Genomic DNA, 23,229 nt, shown 5'->3' on the forward strand with positions numbered 1-23,229 from the left:
ATCCCATCATGGTCACGCCAAGACCCGCCCTACAAAGCAGCTCGATTGGTTGGGGTTAGGCATTTCACCGCGAGTCTCCCCTGGCTGTAGATAGGTGGGCCAACGCATTTTTTGTACATGCAATCTTTTAGCCGCTAGTTAGCTTAGCGTAGTGAATGGAATCCTATGTTGCCGGTTAGCATGTTGTGAGTAAAAGTGAACCAACAAAAGACAAAAAAAATAATTACTTGCACTGAGACAAAAAATGCGTTGGCCCACCTATCTACAGCCAGGGTAGACCGTGATAAGAACTATTTCAACAAACGGTGGAGTATCCCTTTAAGGTTAGGATAACTGATTGGTTAGGGGGATAGGACCTGAACACATTGGGTTATGTTACCTTGCTTTCTCATGGACGCCTGGCCAATAAATGCTACTGAAGGACGGGTCTTGGCGTGGCCACAGTGGGATTTGTAATATCGCTTCCCGGAAGCCGTGCAGCAGAAACACTGTTGCTAACTCCGCCCACACAGCTGACGAATTAACGCGACGCTTCAGAGCAAAGGGACGTCTCCATCCCTCTAAAGACACGTTTCCTTGTTTCCTCGCTCTCCTGGCGTGGTTTCCTCGCGTCTCTCCCGTGCTTCCTCGGTGGGACGGACTAAGACGCCACAGGAAAGGAAGCGAGCAAGTGAAGGAAACGTGGTTTGCGATTTAAGAACCTGAGACGTAGCCTGTGTGTGAATAATCATCTCCTTCCTGTTTTCACGAAGCAGCAGCGCAGGTTTCCCAAACCTGAAATGCTCTCGTTATCGTCCCAATCTACCTGACCTAACATGCCGCCAAAGCTACTCGAAAAATCAAAGAGCAATTTCATAAACTAACAGATTAATATGACTTTTTACATGACTTAAATACCCTCTCTTCAGAGTCTTGGATACAATGTTTTCAGTTTATATAGGCATAAATTAGTTTGTCCATTAGCAGTTCATTTTTTTATTTATTTTTTAAACAGGCAGTAAACTACATAATATCCTGTACAGCACATCTCCTGCCTGCCCGTCGCCGATGTCGTGTTCAAAAATAGGCAGCGTCACGCATATCCTTTTTTTTTTTTTTTCTTCCAGCTAGTAGTCGTACCTCCGTCTCAGGCTACACCCACACGACTACGCTTTCATTTTTAACCGTTCGTTTTGAGACAAAAATGATCTCCGTCCAAACAAGAGTTTTAGCTCCAGTAACACAACTGATTTCTGTCCACATTAACACATCTGACATCACACATTACATGACCGTTGAGACCTGCTGGGCATGTGTGTGCCGGTGTAAACAGGAAACCGATTGTCTGATGTTACTCTGCGGTTGAAAATCATGGATGTAGAAGTCCAGCAGTGTTTCCAAACGTTAAAAGTTTTTAGGAGCTCGGAAACGCAGCAGTACTGTGGACGCGAAGGTGTACACGTGGCAAAAGATATTTCGTTTTTAAACCAAAAAGGAAGTAGTGTGGATGTAGCCTCAAACATCAGATCATTCTGTGGAAAATCATGTGTTTTTTTCTCTTCACAAGCAACCAGCATCACCCTCTGGGAGAGACAGCGAAGGCTAACATCACCTCCCACACAGGGGAGGCAGCTGGGTCAAGCAGTAGAAGAGGAACAGTTTGGGTGTTGCTTTTTACAGTTTTGCAACTCAGACTTTCGCCACTGAATTGTTTCCACAGAAAAGAAGGTTGAGCAATTATGAATTCAATTTGCAAACTGTAAAAAGTGCAGCTCTGAAGTCGTCCTATTTTAAATTCACAGAACTTGTCTCAACCTCGTTACGCCTTCTGTTCAAGGGAAGGGAAAACAAATACCCAAAAAATAAAATAAAATAAATAAAAATGTCACAGTTATGTCACTTCAATGCCATCCGTAAAACTCAGTGCAACCAGAACAGACGCCTGTCAACGGCGTCAAATTATCTTCCCTGAATTCTTCACAAAGAAATCAAATGCCAAACATAAATGTGAAAGAAAGTATTTGTGTAAAGCGTGTAATAATAAAAAAAGGAAGCAGGGGTAAACATGCAAAGCGTTTCAAGCCACCTGAAATCAAATGTGTGGTTGTGTCGGAGCAGCGTCTGTCTCAGAGGAAGGTCCAGGGGGTAAAAGGGGGGGTCAGGGATATACGCTTGGGAACATGGGGGGCCGGGGGTGTCCAGTGGTCTTAGCCGCTGAGAGGGTCCTCGCGGTAGTGGATGGCATATCGCAGTTTCTCCAGCATCACGTCCAGGGAGGTGTACTGGGGCAGCTTCACCATGAACATACAGGTCTCCACGCGGATGTAGCGCGAGTCGGGCTGACCTGGAGACAAGGAAACACAACGGGAAGGTTGTTTTAGAGCTGGGCGATTTGTTTCCCTAAAGAAAATCTGCAATTTTTTTATATATAACTCGATTTACTATTTGATTTCCCCCCCTTCCATTTAACACAAAATAACTGCGAACTGTAAATATATTTAAAAAATATATATTTATTGTATTTAATTAAAGTGCATCAACATATACAAAATTGCAAAGGCAAACCCTTTCTCTAAGTGAAAAGTCACTGTGCAGTGTGCAACAAAGATTGTTAAACATCCAAATTATTTATACTGTATTTGGATTTAAAAAAAAAAAAAAAAAAAAAAAAAAAAAAAATCGATTTGACCTACCAACTCTATTTTTAAATCAAATTGATTTTTTTCCCAGCACTAGGTTCTTTACATCACAACCACCTACAGCACCTAGGAGGCGTTCGGGTTCGTCCTGCAAAAGAGGACTTTTTGGCGCCCCACAAAAGAGATTTAAGTCAGTGCCAAAGGAAATCACCAGCGCCAAAACGCCTCCGACTTCCAGCAGTAAACTCCACTCTCATCCACAGCGCAAACAGCTGGCTCAAAAAGACCCAAAACCCATCCTACAGGACTCATCACACCCCGGTCACACACTGTTCAGTCAGGTCCATGAAATCGTGAACAAACTGACTACAAAACAGCTTTTATCCAACAGCTGTAAGTGCATTGAATAATGCTGCTAAAGTATAGTTCCCACACATGTCAATAGGGCTATGTGCAATTTTTAAATGTGGATGCCTGTATGAGTGTGTCTGCCATGTGTTTTTAGCATTAATATAATAAGTTTGCAGTAGTAGCATTTTTTATTTATGTATTTATTTAGGCATATATTAGCTCATAGCTGTTTGGCACCGACAAGGACTGCACTTAATTTCGTTGTATCTGTTACAACGACAATAAAGATATTCGATTCTAAGCTGCTGGATGCTCCGCCGATGTCCCTCGCCTTGCAAAACTCGGATTTGTTTTTCGAGAAAAAACAACAAACTCCGAGCTACACACTGTTTTGAAGATTTGGATATATATATATATATATATATATATATACATACAGTGGGGGAAATAAGTATTTGACCCCTTGCTGATTTTGCAGGTTTGCCCACTTACAAAGAATGCAAAAATCTACAATTTTAATCATATGTACATTCTAACAGTGAAAGACAGAATCCCAAAGAAAATTCCAGAAAATCACATCATATGAATTTATTAAAATTGATAACCATCTGATGAGGAAAAACAAGTATTTGACAAACACCATGTTAATATTTTGTAGAAAAGCCATTATTGGCCAGCACAGATGTCAAACGGTTTTTATAGTTGGTGACAAGGTTTGTGCACATTTCGGCAGGGATGTTGGCCCACTCCTCCCTGCAGACAGCCTCCAAATCATTCAGGTTCCGAGGTTGTCGCCTGGCAACTCGAATTTTAAGCTCCCTCCAAAGATTTTCAATCGGATTCAGGTCTGGAGACTGGCTAGGCCACTCCAGACCCTTGATGTGCTTCTTCTTCAGCCACTCTTTTGTTGCTTTTGCGGTGTGCTTAGGGTCGTTGTCGTGCTGAAACACCCATCCTCGACCCATCTTCAGCTCTCTCACTGAGGGAAGGAGATGTCGGTCCAGAATTCCACGATACATGGCCCCGTCCATCCTCCCCTCAATACGATGGAGTTGTCCCGTCCCCTTGGCTGAAAAGCACCCCCAAAGCATGATGTTGCCACCACCATGCTTGACGGTGGGGATGGTGTTCTTTGGGTTGTACTCGGTGTTCTTTGCCCTCCAAACACGACGAGTTGAGTTGAGGCCAAAAAGTTCTATTTTGGTCTCATCTGACCACATCACCTTCTTCCAGGCCTCTTCTGAGTCGTCCAGGTGGTGAATGGCGAACTTCATGCGGGCCTGTACATGTTTCTTCTTGAGCAGGGGGACCTTGCGTGCGCTGCAGGATTTCAATCCATGACGGCGTAGTGTGTTACCAACCGTTTCTTTTGTAACTGTGGTCCCAGCTGCCTTCAGTTGATTCATCAGTTCCCCCCTTGTGGTTTTGGGATGATTCCTCACCGTTCGCATGATCAGGGACACCCCACGAGGCAAGATCTTCTGTGGAGGCCCAGACCGAGGGAGGTTGGCGGTGGTGTGGTGCTTCTTCCATTTCCTGATAACTGCACCGACAGTTGATCTTTTCTCTCCAAGTTGCTTTCTGATTCTCTTGTAGCCCCTCCCAGCCTTGTGCAGATCAACAATCTTGTCCCTGATGTCCGTAGAAAGCTCTTTCGTCTTGCCCATGGTAGTGATGTTGGATGCTGGTTGTTTGGGTGTTCACAGGTGTCTTTTATACAGGTAACGAGGTGAGGCAGGTGTATTTGATGTAGATAATTGGTTCGGATTGGGGCTGTGTCTTAAAGAAAGACTAACTGGCTTGTAGGAGCCAGAATACTTGCTGTTTGTCCAGGGGGTCAAATACTTGTTTTTCCTCATCAGATGGTTATCAATTTTAATAAATTCATATGATGTGATTTTCTGGAATTTTCTTTGGGATTCTGTCTTTCACTGTTAGAATGTACATATGATTAAAATTGTAGATTTTTGCATTCTTTGTAAGTGGGCAAACCTGCAAAATCAGCAAGGGGTCAAATACTTATTTCCCCCACTGTATACACACACACATATATATACATACATACATACATACATACATACTGTATACTGCATGTTGGTATAATATTAAAACGCCACTGATGATGATGATGCACCTTACTGTTGATAGCCCATTGGCGCTAATGACATTGCACTTTGCTATTCTTGTATGTATGATGTGTAGATATTTGGGATTGTGTATTGGGGGTGTGTGGGGAGGAGGGAGGGGTTGGTGGTCTTGTTGTTGTCTGTTGTTTATGGTCTTATGTTTGTCTTTTTGATGAGCTGTATGGTGCAAGATGAATTTCCCAAAGGATCAATAAATGTCTATCTATATAGCAGCCCACTTCCGTATTTTTGGTTGGTTTTCACACCTGATGTGAATCGTACGGGAGCAACGTTACCCATGTCTGGATCGTGTTCACGCTAATCAAAAAGGTAGGGACCTTTGGGGTCAAGTGTACTCGGATCCGGGCCCAGGTCCCTGATGTATGTCCCTGCATTATATTTTCATATTTTGTCACCTGCCTCCTGAATTTTGTGTTTTTCTTCACATAAATGGAGACTTTTTTTCAACCATTAATTGGTGCATAAAAATTTATCAGAATGCAGGAAATGAAGTGGCTGATGCTCCAAATTTCCTGGGGGAGGACTCCCACATACCCCACTTATGTGCCAAAAGTCCATTCTGAGCCAGGAGAAACCCTGGGCTTGTTATGTGTGTTTACCACTGGGTTTTACTTTCAACTGCATGAGGCCATTGAGTTGCTGTGTTAGCGATAAATATAAACTAAAAGTGAGTGAAAACACATTTTATCTGGAGTCGACAGTTTGTTTTAGCCTGTGCTTTTAAAATAGTGACTCAGGAAACTGGGACAGATCTCACTACTGTGTGTGAAGTTCACACATCTGAAACAGTGTGGAACAGCTTCACGTGTCAGTTATATAAATCCATTCATTTACAAACCCAATCGAACTGCTTTGACAATCTCTGTCAGCACTTTCTGCACTTTCAAACTCATGAGATCATGATTCACAAAATCAAAAACTTAACAGGCCTGTCATTTTATTCTAGAGTCTAAAGTCTGCAACTAGGGATTCTTTTCATTGTCATTCAATCGGTTGAATTTTTTCTTTTTAAGAATATTTTTTGACAGGACAGCTGAAGACATGAAAGGGAACAACATGCAACAAAGGGCCGCAAGTCGGAGTCAAACCCACGGCCACTGCGTCAAGGAGGAAACCTCTATATACAGTACAGGCCAAAAGTTTGGACACACCTTCTCATTCAATGTGTTTCTTTATTTTCATGACTATTTACATTGTAGATTCTCACTGAAGGCATCAAAACTATGAATGAACACATATGGAATTATGTACTTAACAAAAAAGTGTGAAATAACTGAAAACATGTCTTATATTTTAGATTCTTCAAAGTAGCCACCCTTTGCTTTTTTTGATAACTCTGCAAACCCTTGGTGTTCTCTCAATGAGCTTCATGAGGTAGTCACCTGAAATGGTTTTACCTTCACAGGTGTGCTTTGTCAGGGTTAATTAGTGGAATTATTTCCCTTATTAATAAAAAAGCAAAAGGTGGGTACTTTGAAGAATCTAAAATATAAGACATGTTTCCAGTTATTTCACACTTTTTTGTTAAGTACATAATTCCATATGTGTTCATTCATAGTTTTGATGCCTTCAGTGAGAATCTACAATGTAAATAGTCATGAAAATAAAAAGGAAACTCATTGAATGAGAAAGTGTTGAAGGATTCAGGTTGGCGGCTGTAGTTGAAACCTTGGGAGCCATTACCTGCAGCTCCGTCAGGAGGGGCGATCTTCATGGGGTACGGGGGGACGTGGGCGGTGTCGGGCCCCCCATCCTTGCAGGGACAGGTGAACGGGATTCGCTCCTGGTTGCAGGCGAACTTAATGAACTTGCAGAGCTCCTCTTGGGTGAACATCTCCAGGGCAGTCCAGAAGAACTCAATGTGCTGGTCGGTCTCCATCAGACCCACCTGATACATCGTGTGAGCCTGCAGAGAGAGAGAGAGAGAGAGAGGGAGAGGGAGGGAGAGAGAGAGACAGAGAGAGAGAGGGAGGAGGGAGAGACAGAGAGGGGGGGGGGGAGATAGAGAGAGAGAGGGGGAGAGAGAGAGAGAAAGAGAGAGAGGGAGGGAGGGAGAGAGAGATAGAGAGAGAAACCGAGAGTGGGAGGAGGGAGAGAGAGGGAGGAGGGAGGGAGAGAGAGAGAGGGGGGGGGGAGAGAGAGAGAGAGAGAGAAAGAGGGAGAGAAACAGAGAGAGAGAGAGAGGGAGGAGGGAAAGAGAGAGGGAGGAGGAGGAGGGAGAGAGAGAGAGAGATGAGAGAAACAGAGAGAGAGAGAGGGAGGAGGGAGAGAGAGAGAGAAAGGGAGGAGGGAGAGAGAGAGAGAGACAGAGAGAGAGAGGGAGAGAGAGAAAGAGACAGCGAGAAAGAGAGGGAGAGAGAGGGAGGGAGAGGGCGAGGGATAAAGAGAGAGACAGAGAGAGAGAGAGAGAGATGGGGAAAGAGACAGAGAAGTGAAATAGATAATTAATAAAAACTGACATCTACATTATTTTTCCCAACAAATTCACACAGCTAAACATTTGGTTATGGCTAAAATAAAACACTGTAATTCTGTTCTGGTTTTCCTTCAAACAAACAGATTAATCAATGATTAAATAGTTGCAAAATAATTTAATAGCTGACAACTAATACAAATATTCCTCAAGCAAAACTCAGGAAACTCCAAGGCACTGTCTTTAGAAAAATTAAAAAGCCTTTGTTATGGCTTGGTCATCTTAAACCTTAAAAAAAGACTTTCTTATAAGCTTTCAAAACAGACAATATCAGAGGCCTCCATAGCGATATTCCTCAGGTGAAAGTAGCAGGACTGAATCCGTGTCTGGTAATCTGGTAATCCAAAGTGACATTTTCAACTAGCGGCCAATGTTGACACTTGCTTTGGAGTGTAGTGTAAACCCAATCCAACACCAATCCAGCACTTTTCCCACAAATGTATGCTTTACCTTCAGGAACTCCAGGTTGATATAAGGCAGGCCGCATGTGCGCAGCTCCATCTCCAAAGGGCTGAGCATGGTGAGCAGCTGCAGGGGAATGATGGAGCCGAGGCCCGCACGCACCGCCGCCATGCACTCGGCGTTCTGCAGCTCCCTGAGGCGAAGGCTCCGCACCGCCCGCGCATACATGTCCTTATTCTCCCAGCTTAACACACACAAGCAAGCACACAACGGATACAAATACAGACGACAGACTTATGAGTTGCAAGCTGAGTAGGGCTGCTCCCTCTTAGTCGATTAGTCGACTAATCGGTCGTTTTGGTCTTAAGTCAACTTAGATTTCTTTAGTCCATTAGTCATGTTTAATGCTTTTTTTTTCATGCTGAAGGACTTATTTCCAAGAAACGTACGAGCACATCTCTGGTAAATGCGAGAATTAAAGTGGAGCTTTTGCATGACTCTTTGTGGAGAAACTCAGATTTACAGATCTGTCGATTAAATCAACTAATCGATTAGTCGATACAACTGAATTGAGTGTTAGTCGACTCAGAATTTCATCAATCGAGCACAGCCCTAGAGCTGAGTCAAAAAAAATCCTCACTGCATCTAGACAAAGTTCCCTGTACCTGACGGTGAGGCTGCGGCCTCCCTGGCAGAGCTCCACCTCCTCGCCCGCCATGGTGACGTAGGTGAAGGTGCAGCAGGGCCGGCTGGGGGAGTCCGGGCTTTCTCCCGAGTGGTGCTGGGAGGAGATCTCAGCACACAAAGCCTCCAGCTCCGTCTCATCACTCGCCTGCAGTCACAGAACAGAAACGGTACTTGGTATGAGCAGCGAACAGGAATGCTGATTTAGAGTTGATTCTTTGACCAATAGCTGACACTCGTTAACAGATCATTAAATGTTAAAAGGAACACGCCGACTTATTGGGACTTTATCTTAGTCACTGTATCCCCCAGAGTAAGACAAGTTGATACAGACCCTTCTCGTGTCCGTGCTTGTTGTAACGCTGTCTGACGGCTCCAGCATTAGCTTAGCCTAGCACAGAACCTGCAGGTAACTGGTTCCAACTAGCCTACTGCTCCGAATAAGTGACAAGATAACGGCAACACCGGTTACAGTGAATAAAGGGGGGGAGGGGGGGCAGCTGTCAGACTTGTGCCGGTCGACACACGCAACCACTTTCCTGGAACAACTTGCACGATCGACACAAGTCCGCAGCGATCCACGGAGCGTTTATCTGACCAGTCAGCAGTCATCCACCTTCGAGGTTGTCAGCTGTGTGTAAATATTGCATCTGCCTCGCATGCTCTGTGTGTAGGACGGCTGATTTAACCCACCAGTCCTCATGGATATAGCGGCACGTAGCTCTTAACGTAAAAACGCAATGTGAGAGTACAAAGTTAGCACTAACAAGTTAACTAGATGTTAAGAATTAGATTGTATAGCCTAGTTTTCTTTTATCATGAAGAGAACTTTTTTATTTTTGTTTCAATTAGAGGTGTGAATCTTCATTGATCTCCCGATTCCATTACGATTATCATGTCAGCGATTCAATTCAATTCGATATCTCGATGCATCACGATGAGTCATACATTTTTCTATTGAAGCCATGTAGGAGATTTAATTCGTAGCTTTTCAAGCTTCAAAAACCAAACATTCTGCAGTGCTCCAATACTAAATAACTTTGATACATAAAACTATAAGGCACTGAGCACAGGTCCTACATTACATTGTCAACAGAAATAATCGACTATGAGCCTGCTGATTATCGATGCAGCATCGTCCACGTTCACGATTCGATGCATCAATTATCTGATTAATTTCAACACCTCTAGTTTCAATAATACTGTAATAAAAATAATAATAATAATAATAATAATAATAATAATAATAATAATATTAATAATAATAATATTGTAAGTTCTAATTGTTGGTTAACGGTTAAACATTACATTCCTAGCAGGGAAAGACGTGAGGTTTTACACAACTGGTCCCTTACATTTTCAAACTTGTTGACGTAGTTGTAGGTGAGCACGTCGGCCTCCTGCAGGTCCTGCTCCGGGTCCAGGTCCTCGCCTGCCAGACCCTTCCAGAAGGAGCCCAGCAGGTCCAAAGGGAGGGGCACATCTGCGCGGATGGCAATGCCGAGCAGCTGACCGAAGAAGTGCAACAGCTGTTCCTCTGCGTAGCTGATAGGGCAAGGCGTCAGGACGTACTTCCCCTGAGGACATCAGGAAACAACAATGACTCTGTACTTCACTTCATGGTGCAAGACATGATTCTGAGAACAAAACGCTCTCTGCACCTACTGAGAACCACACCCAAAACATTTCATAGTTAGGTTTTAAAACTGTGGGGAAACCTAGAACATACAGTACCGTATAGGTCCAAATTAGGGATGCACTGATCCGACTTTTTCAGTCCCGATACCGATGCCAGGCGTTTGTTTAGGTGTCGATACCACATACCGATCCGATACCGTTGTTGAATTAATAATAAACTGTACACCTTCCACCGCATACCTTCCTTCCACCATGCGGGAGACTAAAGGCACCAGACTTTCCTAACTAAGACAAAATAACAGAGATGTAATGTATTGAATTCTTATTTATTTGTACACTCAACTCTTCCAGCATGCGACACATGTGGGACACGGGGAAAAAAACTGGATCGGCCTGTGGATCTGTTAATTTTTCTGATCCCTGATCCAGCTATTTTCTCAATATCAGGACCGATATCCGATCTTAATATCTGATCGGTGCACCCCTAACCCAAATACAAGACAACCCGGATTTTAAGACGACCCCGGTCTTTTTTCAAGACTCCTTTCTGGAAAAAGACCCTTTGAAGACCAAACCTTATTTTATAAATAAAAATCATTTTATTTGAAAATAATATTAAAACAATGGTATGGAATAAACCAAGGTAGGCTGTTGTTTTGAACATCTTTCAAATAAAATCATGTTTTCAATATGTTTTAGATGAAATTTAAATAACCTTAAATGTTATGTAATAACATAACATTTGTAAATGATCAACCTTTGGCATTTACCTCAAACAGTATAAAAATGAAAGTAACCTGTAGTCTATTGTCCATCCATCCATCTTCGTCCGCTTATCCGGTCGGCCTTTTTATAATACCAATTGGGTTGTTTTAAGTTCTTTTTTAGGGAAAACATAGTGTCTGCTGATGTCTGCACAGGTTCAGCAGCGTCCCATGACAGATACATGGACAGAAATGTGTATGTGTCCCGAGCTGCATTCTCGACAGCGTGACACAAACTCAGAGCTTCCGTTTACATTACCTGCGTGGGACTCGGGTCGGTTCGGACATGAAAAACATTATGCCTGTCGTGTTCTGGTCGGGCTCAGTTACTACTCTCTAGTTCGGACGAAAATATGCTGCCCGTGCTCTGGCGCCATCAGCTGTTGTGAACCTATATGGAGTTTAAAAAGTGTACACTCAACATCTACACCATCTAGTATGTCTGGAGAGTTTTTAAATTGGACTAGCGTCACACATTTTAAGACTGGGAAAAGTGTACATCGTGCAACTGTATTTTAGAAGAAAAACATGCATAAATGAATCAGATTCAGGGTCAGCAGATACTCCTCATTACACAACAAGTAGATCCGAGCAGGCAATCTGATTGGACGAGTAGACATTTAGTACGTGCTCAAATCAGCATGACAGCAGATCAGGCCCATCACTCAAAATATTACTCCGCCATTTCATTTCGGAGTTGAATCAAAAACAGTTTTTGAAACATTTGTATTGATGGAAATAACGTCACTCCTGTGCTCTGGAGCCATCAGCTGTTGTGAATCTATATTGACCTTTAAAAAGTGTACACCCCAAATATAAGACGAGCCCACTTTTTGAGACATAACAGAAAAAAAATAAATAAAAAAATCCTATATTCAGGCCGATACGTTTGCCTTGTTGAGAAGACCAAGTAAGTAAGTAAAGTTTATTTATAGAGCGCATTTCACAGATAAAAATCACAAAGCGCTTTAGAAGGTACAACCACATCAACCTGGCCATACATATACAAACATACAATATGACAATGGGGTAGACAGGACAGGAAGACAGGGTATTAAGAAAATACAACACGACATGAGAAAAGAGGAGGAGAAAAAGGCAACTCCCAGACTATGCCCCTGATAGGGGTACAACAGTGTCCAAAACGGGACATTGTGAGAGCGTGTCAGATACAGAAACACCACCTTACCTTGTTACGGTTGGCTGCAGCGCTGGGGCAGGGGAGCAGCAGGGAAAGAGCCGAGCTCTGTAACTCCTTACACACCTGCCAGAGGAAATGTCTGAAGGAGCCACCTGGAGAGACAAAATCATCAAAGCTACAGTTGGCTCTGAAAATAAAATCTAGTAAAAGAAAGTAAGAAGTCTGCAGGGCGGTACAGAAAGAAAGGAGTGAAGGAGAAATTCTAACTTGTGCCGTGAACTTCCTCTCCAGTGAAGCGGATGTTGAAGGCGTAGGTCGGGTCTCCTCCGCTCGCCAGTTTCACACACAGCTGGGACGACGGCACGCAGGCTAGCTGGCGTGCCGCCTGGCAGAAATACGTGTTCTCCGACGATCGGATCTCACCTGACGGCCAAAAATGCCAGCGAGTTAGAAAGAATGTGTGCAAACAGCCAGTGCAAGTAAATCAAATGGGAAACAATTATCGATGCACCGATTACAACTTTCTAGGCCGATTCCGATTTCCTTTGAGTTAGGCCAGCCGATACCGATTTTAGCGGATTCCGATTTCATTTTTTCTAACCACTTCTCACTCAGTCTTAGCCCTGCAGCGACACCACAAAGACACTAATAAGCCATAATTACAGTTAATATTTTGCATCTGATGAAGGGAGATTATAAGCATTAGACTTCAGCTTCTTGAGCTTAATTTAGACACCAAATTGATCACTTAAAGACAGGGGCTCAGGCCAAACCAAGGGGGACCAGGGGCATGCTCAAAATTTAGACCCCCTCTCTCCACAAGCTAGCATGACGCCACTGGAATCCTCAGGTTTCCAAGTTTCATATGATAGCAATATATTCACTATAGCTCTAACACTGAACAGGCTACAGCCTCTGAAAGACAGTTAAGTCAGCCTAAAACATTCAGGGCTGGAGCCTGCTTGAATGTCCTATATCACGCTCATTTTTAGCTTCAGTTTCAGCACACACAAATATTTATTTTCTATCTTTTCTTTAATAGAACATGTGTTGAACAGACAATGGATCACTATAAAATAGAACTATATAAATTACTCCTGGTGTGGGAAATTCCCATGCATCTAAAGTGCAAAGTTAGAACCATTTCCTTCTTTTCACATCCAATATCACGCTAAAAAAAATGTGATTTAGGTTTTATGGTGTGGTCCCTCCACGCCCTGCTGTCTCCTTGCAGGTGTTGTATATTGCAAACTTGTTATCTTCTGCACACACGCTGAAGAATGTCCAAACAGCTGACATGTTGCAGGTTAACTCACCAGGTTCCCTAAATGTGGGAGAATAGCATGGCCGAGCACGTGAAAACCGGCCAATTCTGCTCACCGGCCGGTCTATCGGTGCATCTCTAGAAACAATAAACGTGAACTAGTGAAAGGAAAGCGTACCTCCAACAATCTCTAGAGGGTCCAGTGTAATCTCTGGGGCAGCGTGGTCAGCTGTCCGCTGTACCGTGGCATTCAGTACTCTGTTCATTACAGTCACCTTAGTGTCGTAGAAGTTCAGACCTGTAACCGGCAGAGAAAGCAGGTGATCGAGTGTAAATGATGACATCTGATCAGAAACTTGTGTTTTAACGAGGCAGGTTTACAATGAAAGGTCCAACCGCTGATACAGTCACACCGACCAGGCCCCATTACGCCCCCTTGACGTGTTACATCCCGTTTACCTTTGGCCTCACATAACAGCGCTGCAATGCTGTTCTGATAGGTGTGTGTCTGTCTCAGCTCCACCAGCGGCAGGAAGAAACTCTCCAGGGTGTTGTTGAGGGACTGCAGCAGAGCAAAACGCAAGCGCATGCTCTCCACGGGCACGTCTGGAAACACACGCAATATACAAGATGACACGACAACTGAGCAAGTGTGACTTGCAGTATGACACATATATACGTGTTACACGTATGCATGTAACACCATAGATGACAGTTAGGGCTGTCAAAACTGGCTAAAAAATTGAATGAATTTTCAAAAAAAACACACATAGGTTTGAATATCTTTTTGTTGCATTATGTCCATAAGAGGGCAAACCAATACAACGGTAGACATCGCTACTTGTATATTTATTTCAACATAGATATGCATTTTAAAAGATCGGCATACCAACAGACTAATGAAAAAATAAACTAACGAAAATAATGTTCTACGTTACATAAAACTTTATGTTTAAACTTACTTTTATTTATTTATTTTTAGGTAATTTTTTTGGAGCGTTTTAGGCCATTTATATAGAACAGCTGAAAACATGAAAGGGGAGAGAGAGGGCGAATGACATGCAGCAAAGGGCCCCAGGGCGGAGTCGAATCTGCGGCCGCTGCTTCGAGGAGTAAACCTCTAGATATGGGCGCCTGCTCTACCAGTTGGGCTACCCAGGTGCCCTTTATGTTTAAACTTTATTTAAACATTGTAGACCTCTCTCCTTCTCGTGCAGGAGGCAGGACATGACGTGGATCACACAGCGATCACGCATCTGGTTTGTAATTGGGTCATAACCAAACACCGTTATCGCCGGTCCCTGAAATTGTCCTGCCGATTTTTGTGCCAGCTCTTACCGACCGAAGTTTCCAAATCGTGTCTTCTCTCCACTTAGGCACTTTCTTTGTCTTCTTTGTGGCGTCTTCTATTTCACCCTTGTTTGTTGTCCTTCGGTAGCCCCGTGACAGAACATCACCAACACCCTATTGCTCGCTGTCTTCTCTTCTCAGCCCGTAGGTTCAATCAGAACGGGAGCTGAACATTTAGGCAGCAGAGGCACCCACCCCCACGTGAGATGGCACGAGGTGGTGGAGCTGCTTTTCTTCCCCCGAAAATAAATGTTAATATTTGAACGGCTGTTTTGTTTTTTTTCCAATTCAAATTTATATTTGAAGCACTAAGATTTGTAACTAATTCTAGTTTTCGTACTCATCACTGTAGCTTGTATGAGAGTACATGGTTGGCCTTCCTTGCACAAATCGCAGGTTGGAGCATTGGTTTATTTTTATTTTTAAGACCATAATGTGTAAATGTAAAATGGACTGTATTTATACAGCGCTTTTCTAGTCTTAACGACTTCTCAAAGTGCTTTTACATAGTACAGGAACCATTCACCATTCACACACATTCACACACTGTGGCCGAGGCCGCCGTACAAGGTGCCACCTGCTCATCAGATAAACATTCACACACATTTACACTCTGATGGCGCAGCATCTTGCCCAAGGACACTTCAACATGGGACTGCAGTGCCGGGGTTCGAACTACCAACTGGCAGGCGACTGCTCTACTACTGAGCCACAGCCGCCCAAGTAAACTGCCTCCTTACTTATGTTCTCTCCTGACTCCTTAAGTAACCACCACAGGTGTCAAGTAACGAAGTACAAATACTTCGTTACCTTACTTAAGTAGAAATTTTGGGTATCTATACTTTACTGGAGTAATTATTTTACAGCATACTTTTTACTTCTACTCCTTACATTTTCACGCAATTATCTGTACTTTCTACTCCCTACATTTTAAAAATAGCCTCGTTACTCATATTTCAGTTCGGCTTGTTTTCATTCAGCTCGTCAGTCATCGTTCAAAAAAACACACACATAAAAAACCCCTATCCAAATCGCTCCATCCGGAGAGAGTGAATTTGATTGTGGTTGGATGAGAAGTATAAACATAGCTATTCCGACACCCTATTGGTTTGTACGCGATCCATAACACCTGTACAGACCCGGTGCTAATACGCCACCGGTGCCTTAACGACTGTTATCTACCGGACCGAATAGCAACGCTGATTTCGGTGCCTTAGGTGCCTGCGCGATGCTCCGAAAACGGACGTTAGAGGGAACTGAACATCGCCGCACGGGACGCTAGTCAACACTACAGTGGGAAGCAGGTTAGCCTAGCGTTAGCTAGAAGATGGAGTAAACATGGTAAAATGCTGAGAGCTAAACGGTGTAAAAGTGTGTCTATATTTCACTGGAGAGGAGTCTGACACCAGACTGTAGCTGCCGTTGTCTGAAAAACACGGAAGAGATGTAGCCTACGTGTCACCTTTTTCAGCCCTTCTGAGTTTGCAGGTATGATTTTAATATACTGTAACATTATTATAGTCATATGATTTTGTCCCTGCGTTTTAGAGTTAAGCTGTTGTCCTTAATGGCATTTCCCCCCCTTACATCAGGGGTCTTGAACGTTTTTTAAGCCAAGGACCCCTTAACTTAAAGTGAGATGTAGCAGGGACCCCCTACATATTTTATGAAATTAAGTTGCATATTAAACTGGGCCTACAATAACTGTTAGGGTAACCTAAAGCCTTCTTACATACCTTTTTTCATAAGCTATTAAAATATTAATTGTTGGCATGATTTTATAAATCATATTTTAATGTTACATACTGTATGTGACACACTGTATGTGGCACAGTAAATCTAGGATTAACTGTATCTGTGGGCTGATATCTTAGTGACTACCTTACCTATAGGCCAGTGAGCCTATCATCAGTGGGAATTTATATTTGCTAATAATATGTTGGAATTATGTTAAGGCATTTTATTTTTTTTAAAGACTCAAAAATGTACAATAATTTGGAGGCCCCCCTGCAATGACTCTGAGGACCCCCTGTTGAAGATCTCTGCCTTACATTACTTTTACTTTTATACTTTAAGTAGTTTTGAAACCAGTACTTTTACACTTTTACTTAAGTAAAAAGCTTGAGTTGATACTTCAACTTCTACAAAAGTCTTTTCAAACCCTAGTATCTATACTTCTACTTGAGTAATGAATGTGAATACTTTTGACACCTCTGGTCACCACCAGGAAATGTAATCTTCGATCATATGCGAACTGTCTTCAGAAAAAGTGCCTTTAAAGTTTTTTGTTTTTTTTGCACCCTCATCCTGGTATAAACTGCAGAATCCGCTTAAATTAGACTACTTACCAACAATGACACAGTTTAAAATAAGTATAAAGGACTATTTGAGTACTAAATGCATGTGTGCGGTTACTGAGCCCTGCTGGTGATTATGTTGAGATGATGTTAAATTGCCAACTGTCTTTTTTCTGTTTTAGGTTGTCTGTTTTTCACGGTATATTTTAATATAGAACTATTATACTGCCGTCTTGGCCAAGACTGCCTTCAAAAAGAGATTCTGAATCTCAACAGAATTATTTCCCGGTAAAATAAAGGTTACATGTTTTTTTTTTATATATTTGTTGACAGCCCTAGTGTGCATTGGATTCAAACAATATTATTGGAAGAGTAAGAAAGAGGGTTTAAAATGTTCTACTTTTCTACACGGACGGAAACAAACAACTCACTGAGCAGGCAGGCCACTCGGGGATCTGCAGTGTCTCCGGGGTCCAGGTACACTTCATGGGGGTGCAGTCGGGCGGGTGTGATGGCCAGGTGACGGCACAGCCTGTTGATGTACTGGACCAATGCCACGTCCATTTCCAAATTCCACTTCCTGCAGGCCTTCTGGGCGTGCCGAGTGTCTATACAGGTGCACCTAGTACAGAGGACAGCTGCTGTCACTCTAATGCTTAGTCACTCATATTTAAACAATGACAATTATCAAAATAAAGAGGCGTTTGGACGCGAGATACGCTCAACGTCTACACCATCTAGCATGTCTTGAGTGGGGCTGGGCGATAGGGGAAAAAAAAAAATCAGATATCAGGATATTTTTTATCAAATACCTCGATATTGTGGCGATATTCTAGGGTTGACAATTGGTGCTTTAACAAAATATCTTCACACTTAGATTTTAGATAAATAATCATCAGTAATGTCTAAGTGGGGAAAAGGCAACAAAAATATAACAGCTACAACTGTCTGATAAGTTCAGAAAAGTACATCACTTTACTGTAATGCAGCCTTTAAAACCAGGAAAAAACACGTATGTCATATCACGATATTACAATATCCTAAATCTAAGACACATTTTAACACTGGGAAAAGTGTAAATTGTGCAACTGTATTCAGTCAGTCAGCAGACACTCATTACACAACAAGTAGACCTGATGAGGCAATCTGATTGGACAAGTAGACATTTAGAACGTGCTCAAATCAGCATGCCAGCAGATCAGGCCCATCACTAAAAATATTACTCCGCCATTTCAGTGTTCACAGTTGAATCAAAAACTGTTTCTGAAACATTTGTATTCATGAAAATAAATCATGAAACACTCTCCAACATATTTATATAAAGTGACTCAATGGATTAAACAACTCTTTGTTACAACGCTGTACTGGAAATGTTTGGATCACACCAGCTGCTATTATAATGTTAAAAGTAGCTGCTAAATGTGAAGTCCGCCAACGTACACGAGAGAAATCTGTAGATTAAAAAAAAAGTTACAACACGATTGAGCTAGCACGCAGTTTAGTGTTTACATGTGTGGCATTTATTCTTTACAAAGCTAGCATTAACTTAATTTAGCTGGCTGGCTTAACAGGAAGGGACCAGAAATAGTCTCTGCTGCTTTTTTTCCCCATTTTAAGAGTAAATTTGCCGCACAACAACAATAATAATAATAATAAAAATAATAATATATACTTTATTAATAGCCCATAGAAAGGCCCCCTGAGCAGTTGGGGGTTCGGTACCTCGCACCTCGCTCAAGAGCACCTTGGCAGTGCCCAGGAGGTGAACTGACACCTCTCTAGCTACCAGTCCACCACCATACTTTGGTCCGTATAGGGACTTGAACCAGCAACCCTCAACTACCTACAGACTGAGCTACTGCCACCCTATATGTATATAAATACAGTTTGATTATAACTTTTAGTTCGTTGGTAACCGTTGTTGTATAATCACAATATAACGTACACTGGAGGGTGTGATTGGTGGATTGCTGCGTTTTTCTATTTGCAAGTACAGGAAAAAGGCTAAATGTCATGTTACGTTACACTAAGATGACTGGTGTGAAAATGAAGAAGGGCGTCAACAACACGTTCTGTTGCCAGACACCCGGTGAATGTGAGCGTATTCGAGTTACAGCCGTCTGAGTGCTGCTCATGACTTTCCCCCGGGACTCACCTTTCCAAGTGGAGGTCGTAACCACACGCCAGAATCGCCCTCCAGACACTTCGGATGTCCTGCTTGGCACGGTCAACGGCAAATTTATGGAAGCCTTCCAGTGTCAGGTACTTCTCCTCTGGGACTAAATAAGACAGAGTGGTACAGTATGTGAGGCAGCTGGGTTTCACAACACGACTCACATTTACTCATTAGGTAGTAGAGCGTCACGTTGCATGTGACCAGAGTGTAATTCTGTCTGACCATCAGTAAAAACATACCAAGATACATTTCATTTACAGTTACATAAAACAAAAGCACAAGATCTGTTCTGTCACTGGATTGATCAGTTTATTGACTAGTTGTTTTATTATGAAAAGCAGATTTTTCACCTGGACACCATTTTCCCATATTTTTGTGTCTAAGTGACTGATGGTAACAACAATCTTTAAAACTGGTCCAGTATTAAGTAAGACAGCTGCAGCTGGCAACAGCAAAACAAGCTGCAATGTACATTAATGGACAATTGTGCACATTCAGTTACACTGACAGGCTCAGATTATTATTCTAAGTGTCTGACGACATTACGGAAAGGATCCCTACAGAGTTAGAGCTTTTAGTTAAAGAGGAAGATCATTTTAGTTTAACATGAAACACCCCTGAAATCACCATCACCAAACTCCACCAGACTCCATGTAAATAATCAGGACTTTTATCATCGTAAAACACACTTCATTCAAAGTAGACAAAAGCAAAATAAAATTATTAAAAGCCGTCTTGGTTCATCTTTCCACTGTTCCAACAATCACCACTCTGGTTTGGTGGAAATAAACCCTTAATTCACCCATTTACATGTGGAGATATGCTGGCTCTATACACGCTAAAAGTCCTGATTATTTACAGGGAGTCTGGTGGACATATGCTGGCTCTATACACACTAGAAGTCCTGATTATTTACATGGAGTCTGGTGGAGATATGCTGGCTCTATACACGCTAAAAGTCCTGATTATTTACATGGAGTCTGGTGGAGATATGCTGGCTCTATACACGCTAAAAGTCCTGATTATTTACATGGAGTCTGGTGGAGATATGCTGGCTCTATACACACTAAAAGTCCTGATTATTTACATGGAGTCTGGTGGAAATATGCTGGCTCTATACACGCTAAAAGTGCTGATTATTTACATGGAGTCTGGTGGAGTTTGGTGATGGTGATTTCGGGGCTGTTACGTTTGTGTCTTTGTGGCGTCTTCTACTTCACAATTGTTGTTAGCAAAGAAAGGGGAGTAGAGCTCTGCACACATCTAATCATCATTCATCGTATCATTCTCAACAAAACTTCCATCAACTAACTTATTCAGTGATATCTGTCATTACTGCCAACCTTCAGCTTTCTTAGCAGGAGATTTTTCCACATCTTTCTCATCAGGTCTGGATTTCTCAGGAGATTTTGGCTTCAGGACTGTCTTCTTCTCACTCAGAGCGGTCCTGGCAGAAGAGAGACACCAGCTAATTAAATTTTATTACCATGTCAAAGTGTAAATATAGCGTTATTATGGAACCCACTGCAGTTCTAGGCAAGAACCGCCCTCCACATCAATTGGCCAGGCGTTCATGCTCGCGCGAGATAACGGTACCCGATTTGTTCAGGTCCTATCCCCTGATCAATGGGCTATCCTAACATTAACGACTCAAGCTCAATGCCTAACCCTAACCAATCGGGCTGCTTCGTAGGGCGGTCTTGCCTAGAACTGCAATGGGGTCCATAAAAATGTGTAAATGTACCTAAACATGCTTGAAAACGACTGACTCACCTGACACTGTTGAGCACAGACTTCTCCTTGGTGGGAGGTTTGGTGATGGGCCTCTTGGTGCTCACTACCTTGCCTTGGTGCTGTTCCTTTCCCGCTTTGCTGTATTTGTTCTTATTGGGCTTGGGAGTGCCGTACTTCCTTAGAATCTGACACAATTAAAAACATGTTGACATACATGAATATACATACTAGAGATGCACCGATTACAACTTTCTAGGCCAATTCCGATTTTCATTGAGTTAGGCCGGCACCGATACCGATTTTAGCCAATTTGGATTTTATTTTTTCCAACCACTTTACAGCACACGGAAATATTTATTTTCTATCTTTTCTTTAATAGAACAATGGAACATGCACAGAACAGAAATTTTTTTTAACAGATAATGGATCACTATGAAATAGAACTACATATAGATGACTCCTGGTGTGGGACACTCACACACATCTAAAGTGCAATGTTAGAACCATTTCCTTCTTTTCACATCCAATATCACACTAAATAAATGTGATTTTGGTTTTATGGTGTGGTCCCTCCACGCAATACTGTCTCCTTGCAGGTGTTGCATATTGCAAACTAGTTATCTTCTGCACACACGCTGAAGAATGTCCAAACAGCTGACATGTTGCAGGTTAATTCACCAGGTTCCCAACATGTGGGAGAATAGCACCGACACGCGCTTCACACCGCGAGCGGGTACGCGCCACATACGGCGGAAAAGTTGAGAGAAAGGAAAAAGAGAGCGTGCTGTGGTGTCCGTGTGTGCGTGCGTCCTTGAGAACTGTAACTCGTAGAACTTATGTTGTCAGTTAATTGTAGCGTTGACCGGAATGAAATCGGCATATATCATACTGACCTGCCGGTGCACGTGGAAACCGGCCAATTCCGGTCATCGCCGCATCTCTAATACATACTGTATAGACCAAATCACTTTGCCGTTGTGCTAACAGAACAAAATCACTTTCTGTAAACAAATGGTGAAATCTGAACTTTTCTGTTGTCATTTTCAGCCATAACTATAAAGTTTAAAGATATCTAGTTAACCACGGAGGTCCGACCTATCTGTGGTCTCTGCTGTGTTTATTTTCTGTCCCGTGTTGCTTTGCGAGCGTCTTTGATGAACCAAATCTAGTGTTAGGAACAGCAACATGTCACCGCTGGTCAGACTGTGTGCTAGTTTGGGTGGGGTCATTGTCTTTAGTCTGTGGCCCAACGGGTAAATTAGCTCTCCAAGCTAACATTAGTCAAAGTGTTGATATAGGAAAGCATCAAACATGCATTTTAGATGAAGGAGATGAGAGTATATCCATATTTTCCTCTTCCTCGTTTGCTCAGCGCTGTTAAACTGTATGTACGGGACGCAGGAGGCTTCTACTCAGAAGTAACTGGAAACAAACGTTGTATAAAGTGTTGAGCTCAGGGAAAGGTGGGAGAGAGTTTCAAGACCTAACACTGGAAAATTGACTGCACAAAAGGATCACTGGATGATATTATGTACCTGAGTAAGCTGGTCCTCAAGCACTTTCTTTGGATGCCTAACGTTGGTGAAGAAAGTATGCAGCAGGTTGCCAGGTGTCTGAGCGTTGATCTGCTCTTTGCTGAGGTAAATGTCCGACACTTTAACTGGCTTTGCCGGTGTGAGGCTGAGCATCTGCTCCGAGTTTACACAGCTCTTAAAGATATCTGTGAGAACATCTCGGGCTCCAGGTACAAGCTTGTCACCTTGAAACATGGAGATGGAACATGTGAGATTTGGAAGAGCTATTTTCAGTGTTCAAAAGCAAGAAAATATATAAATCAACACCAACCTCTGACTGACTTGTCCAGAAAGTAGTCTTCAAGAGCGGAGCTTCCCTGCGTGTCGAACAGGCTTTGGTTAACACTGGAGGCTGTGAGGATCTCCTCATTGGTCAACTCCATTAGATCCTCTTCTCCGTCCAGACTGGACAAGCCAATCAGGTCACTGCTGTTGAAAAGACTGGCACGGATCTTTTCCACTTTGGCCCGAGAACGAACCTATGATTGACGAAAGAAAGACAAGCGTATTTCAACAGGACAAAATTAAACAGCATAGATCTATTATATTATTATAGATCGATTATAGAGCAGTCACTCCAGAAAATGGTGATTATGCTATCGCATAATTCAACGCA

General features: G+C 42.6%; 1 protein-coding gene across 1 annotated transcript in view; it reads right to left on the minus strand.

The window, feature by feature from the left end:
* Positions 1–256: 256 nt before the first annotated feature.
* The window catches only part of LOC114556385 (probable E3 ubiquitin-protein ligase HECTD4), a 106,589-nt gene continuing 83,616 nt past the window's right edge, over positions 257–23,229 (minus strand). The window contains 15 exon segments of the mRNA XM_028579312.1: positions 257–2,323; positions 6,800–7,022; positions 8,040–8,235; positions 8,657–8,823; positions 10,031–10,252; positions 12,267–12,370; positions 12,486–12,641; positions 13,661–13,780; positions 13,942–14,088; positions 17,561–17,751; positions 19,285–19,408; positions 20,649–20,752; positions 21,079–21,224; positions 22,575–22,798; positions 22,885–23,092. Of these exon segments, the coding sequence (XP_028435113.1) occupies positions 2,187–2,323; positions 6,800–7,022; positions 8,040–8,235; positions 8,657–8,823; positions 10,031–10,252; positions 12,267–12,370; positions 12,486–12,641; positions 13,661–13,780; positions 13,942–14,088; positions 17,561–17,751; positions 19,285–19,408; positions 20,649–20,752; positions 21,079–21,224; positions 22,575–22,798; positions 22,885–23,092 (2,469 nt within the window). The 3' untranslated portion in view covers positions 257–2,186.

This window comes from Perca flavescens, chromosome 5 (assembly GCF_004354835.1).
Source record: "Perca flavescens isolate YP-PL-M2 chromosome 5, PFLA_1.0, whole genome shotgun sequence".
NCBI lineage: Eukaryota > Metazoa > Chordata > Actinopteri > Perciformes > Percidae > Perca > Perca flavescens.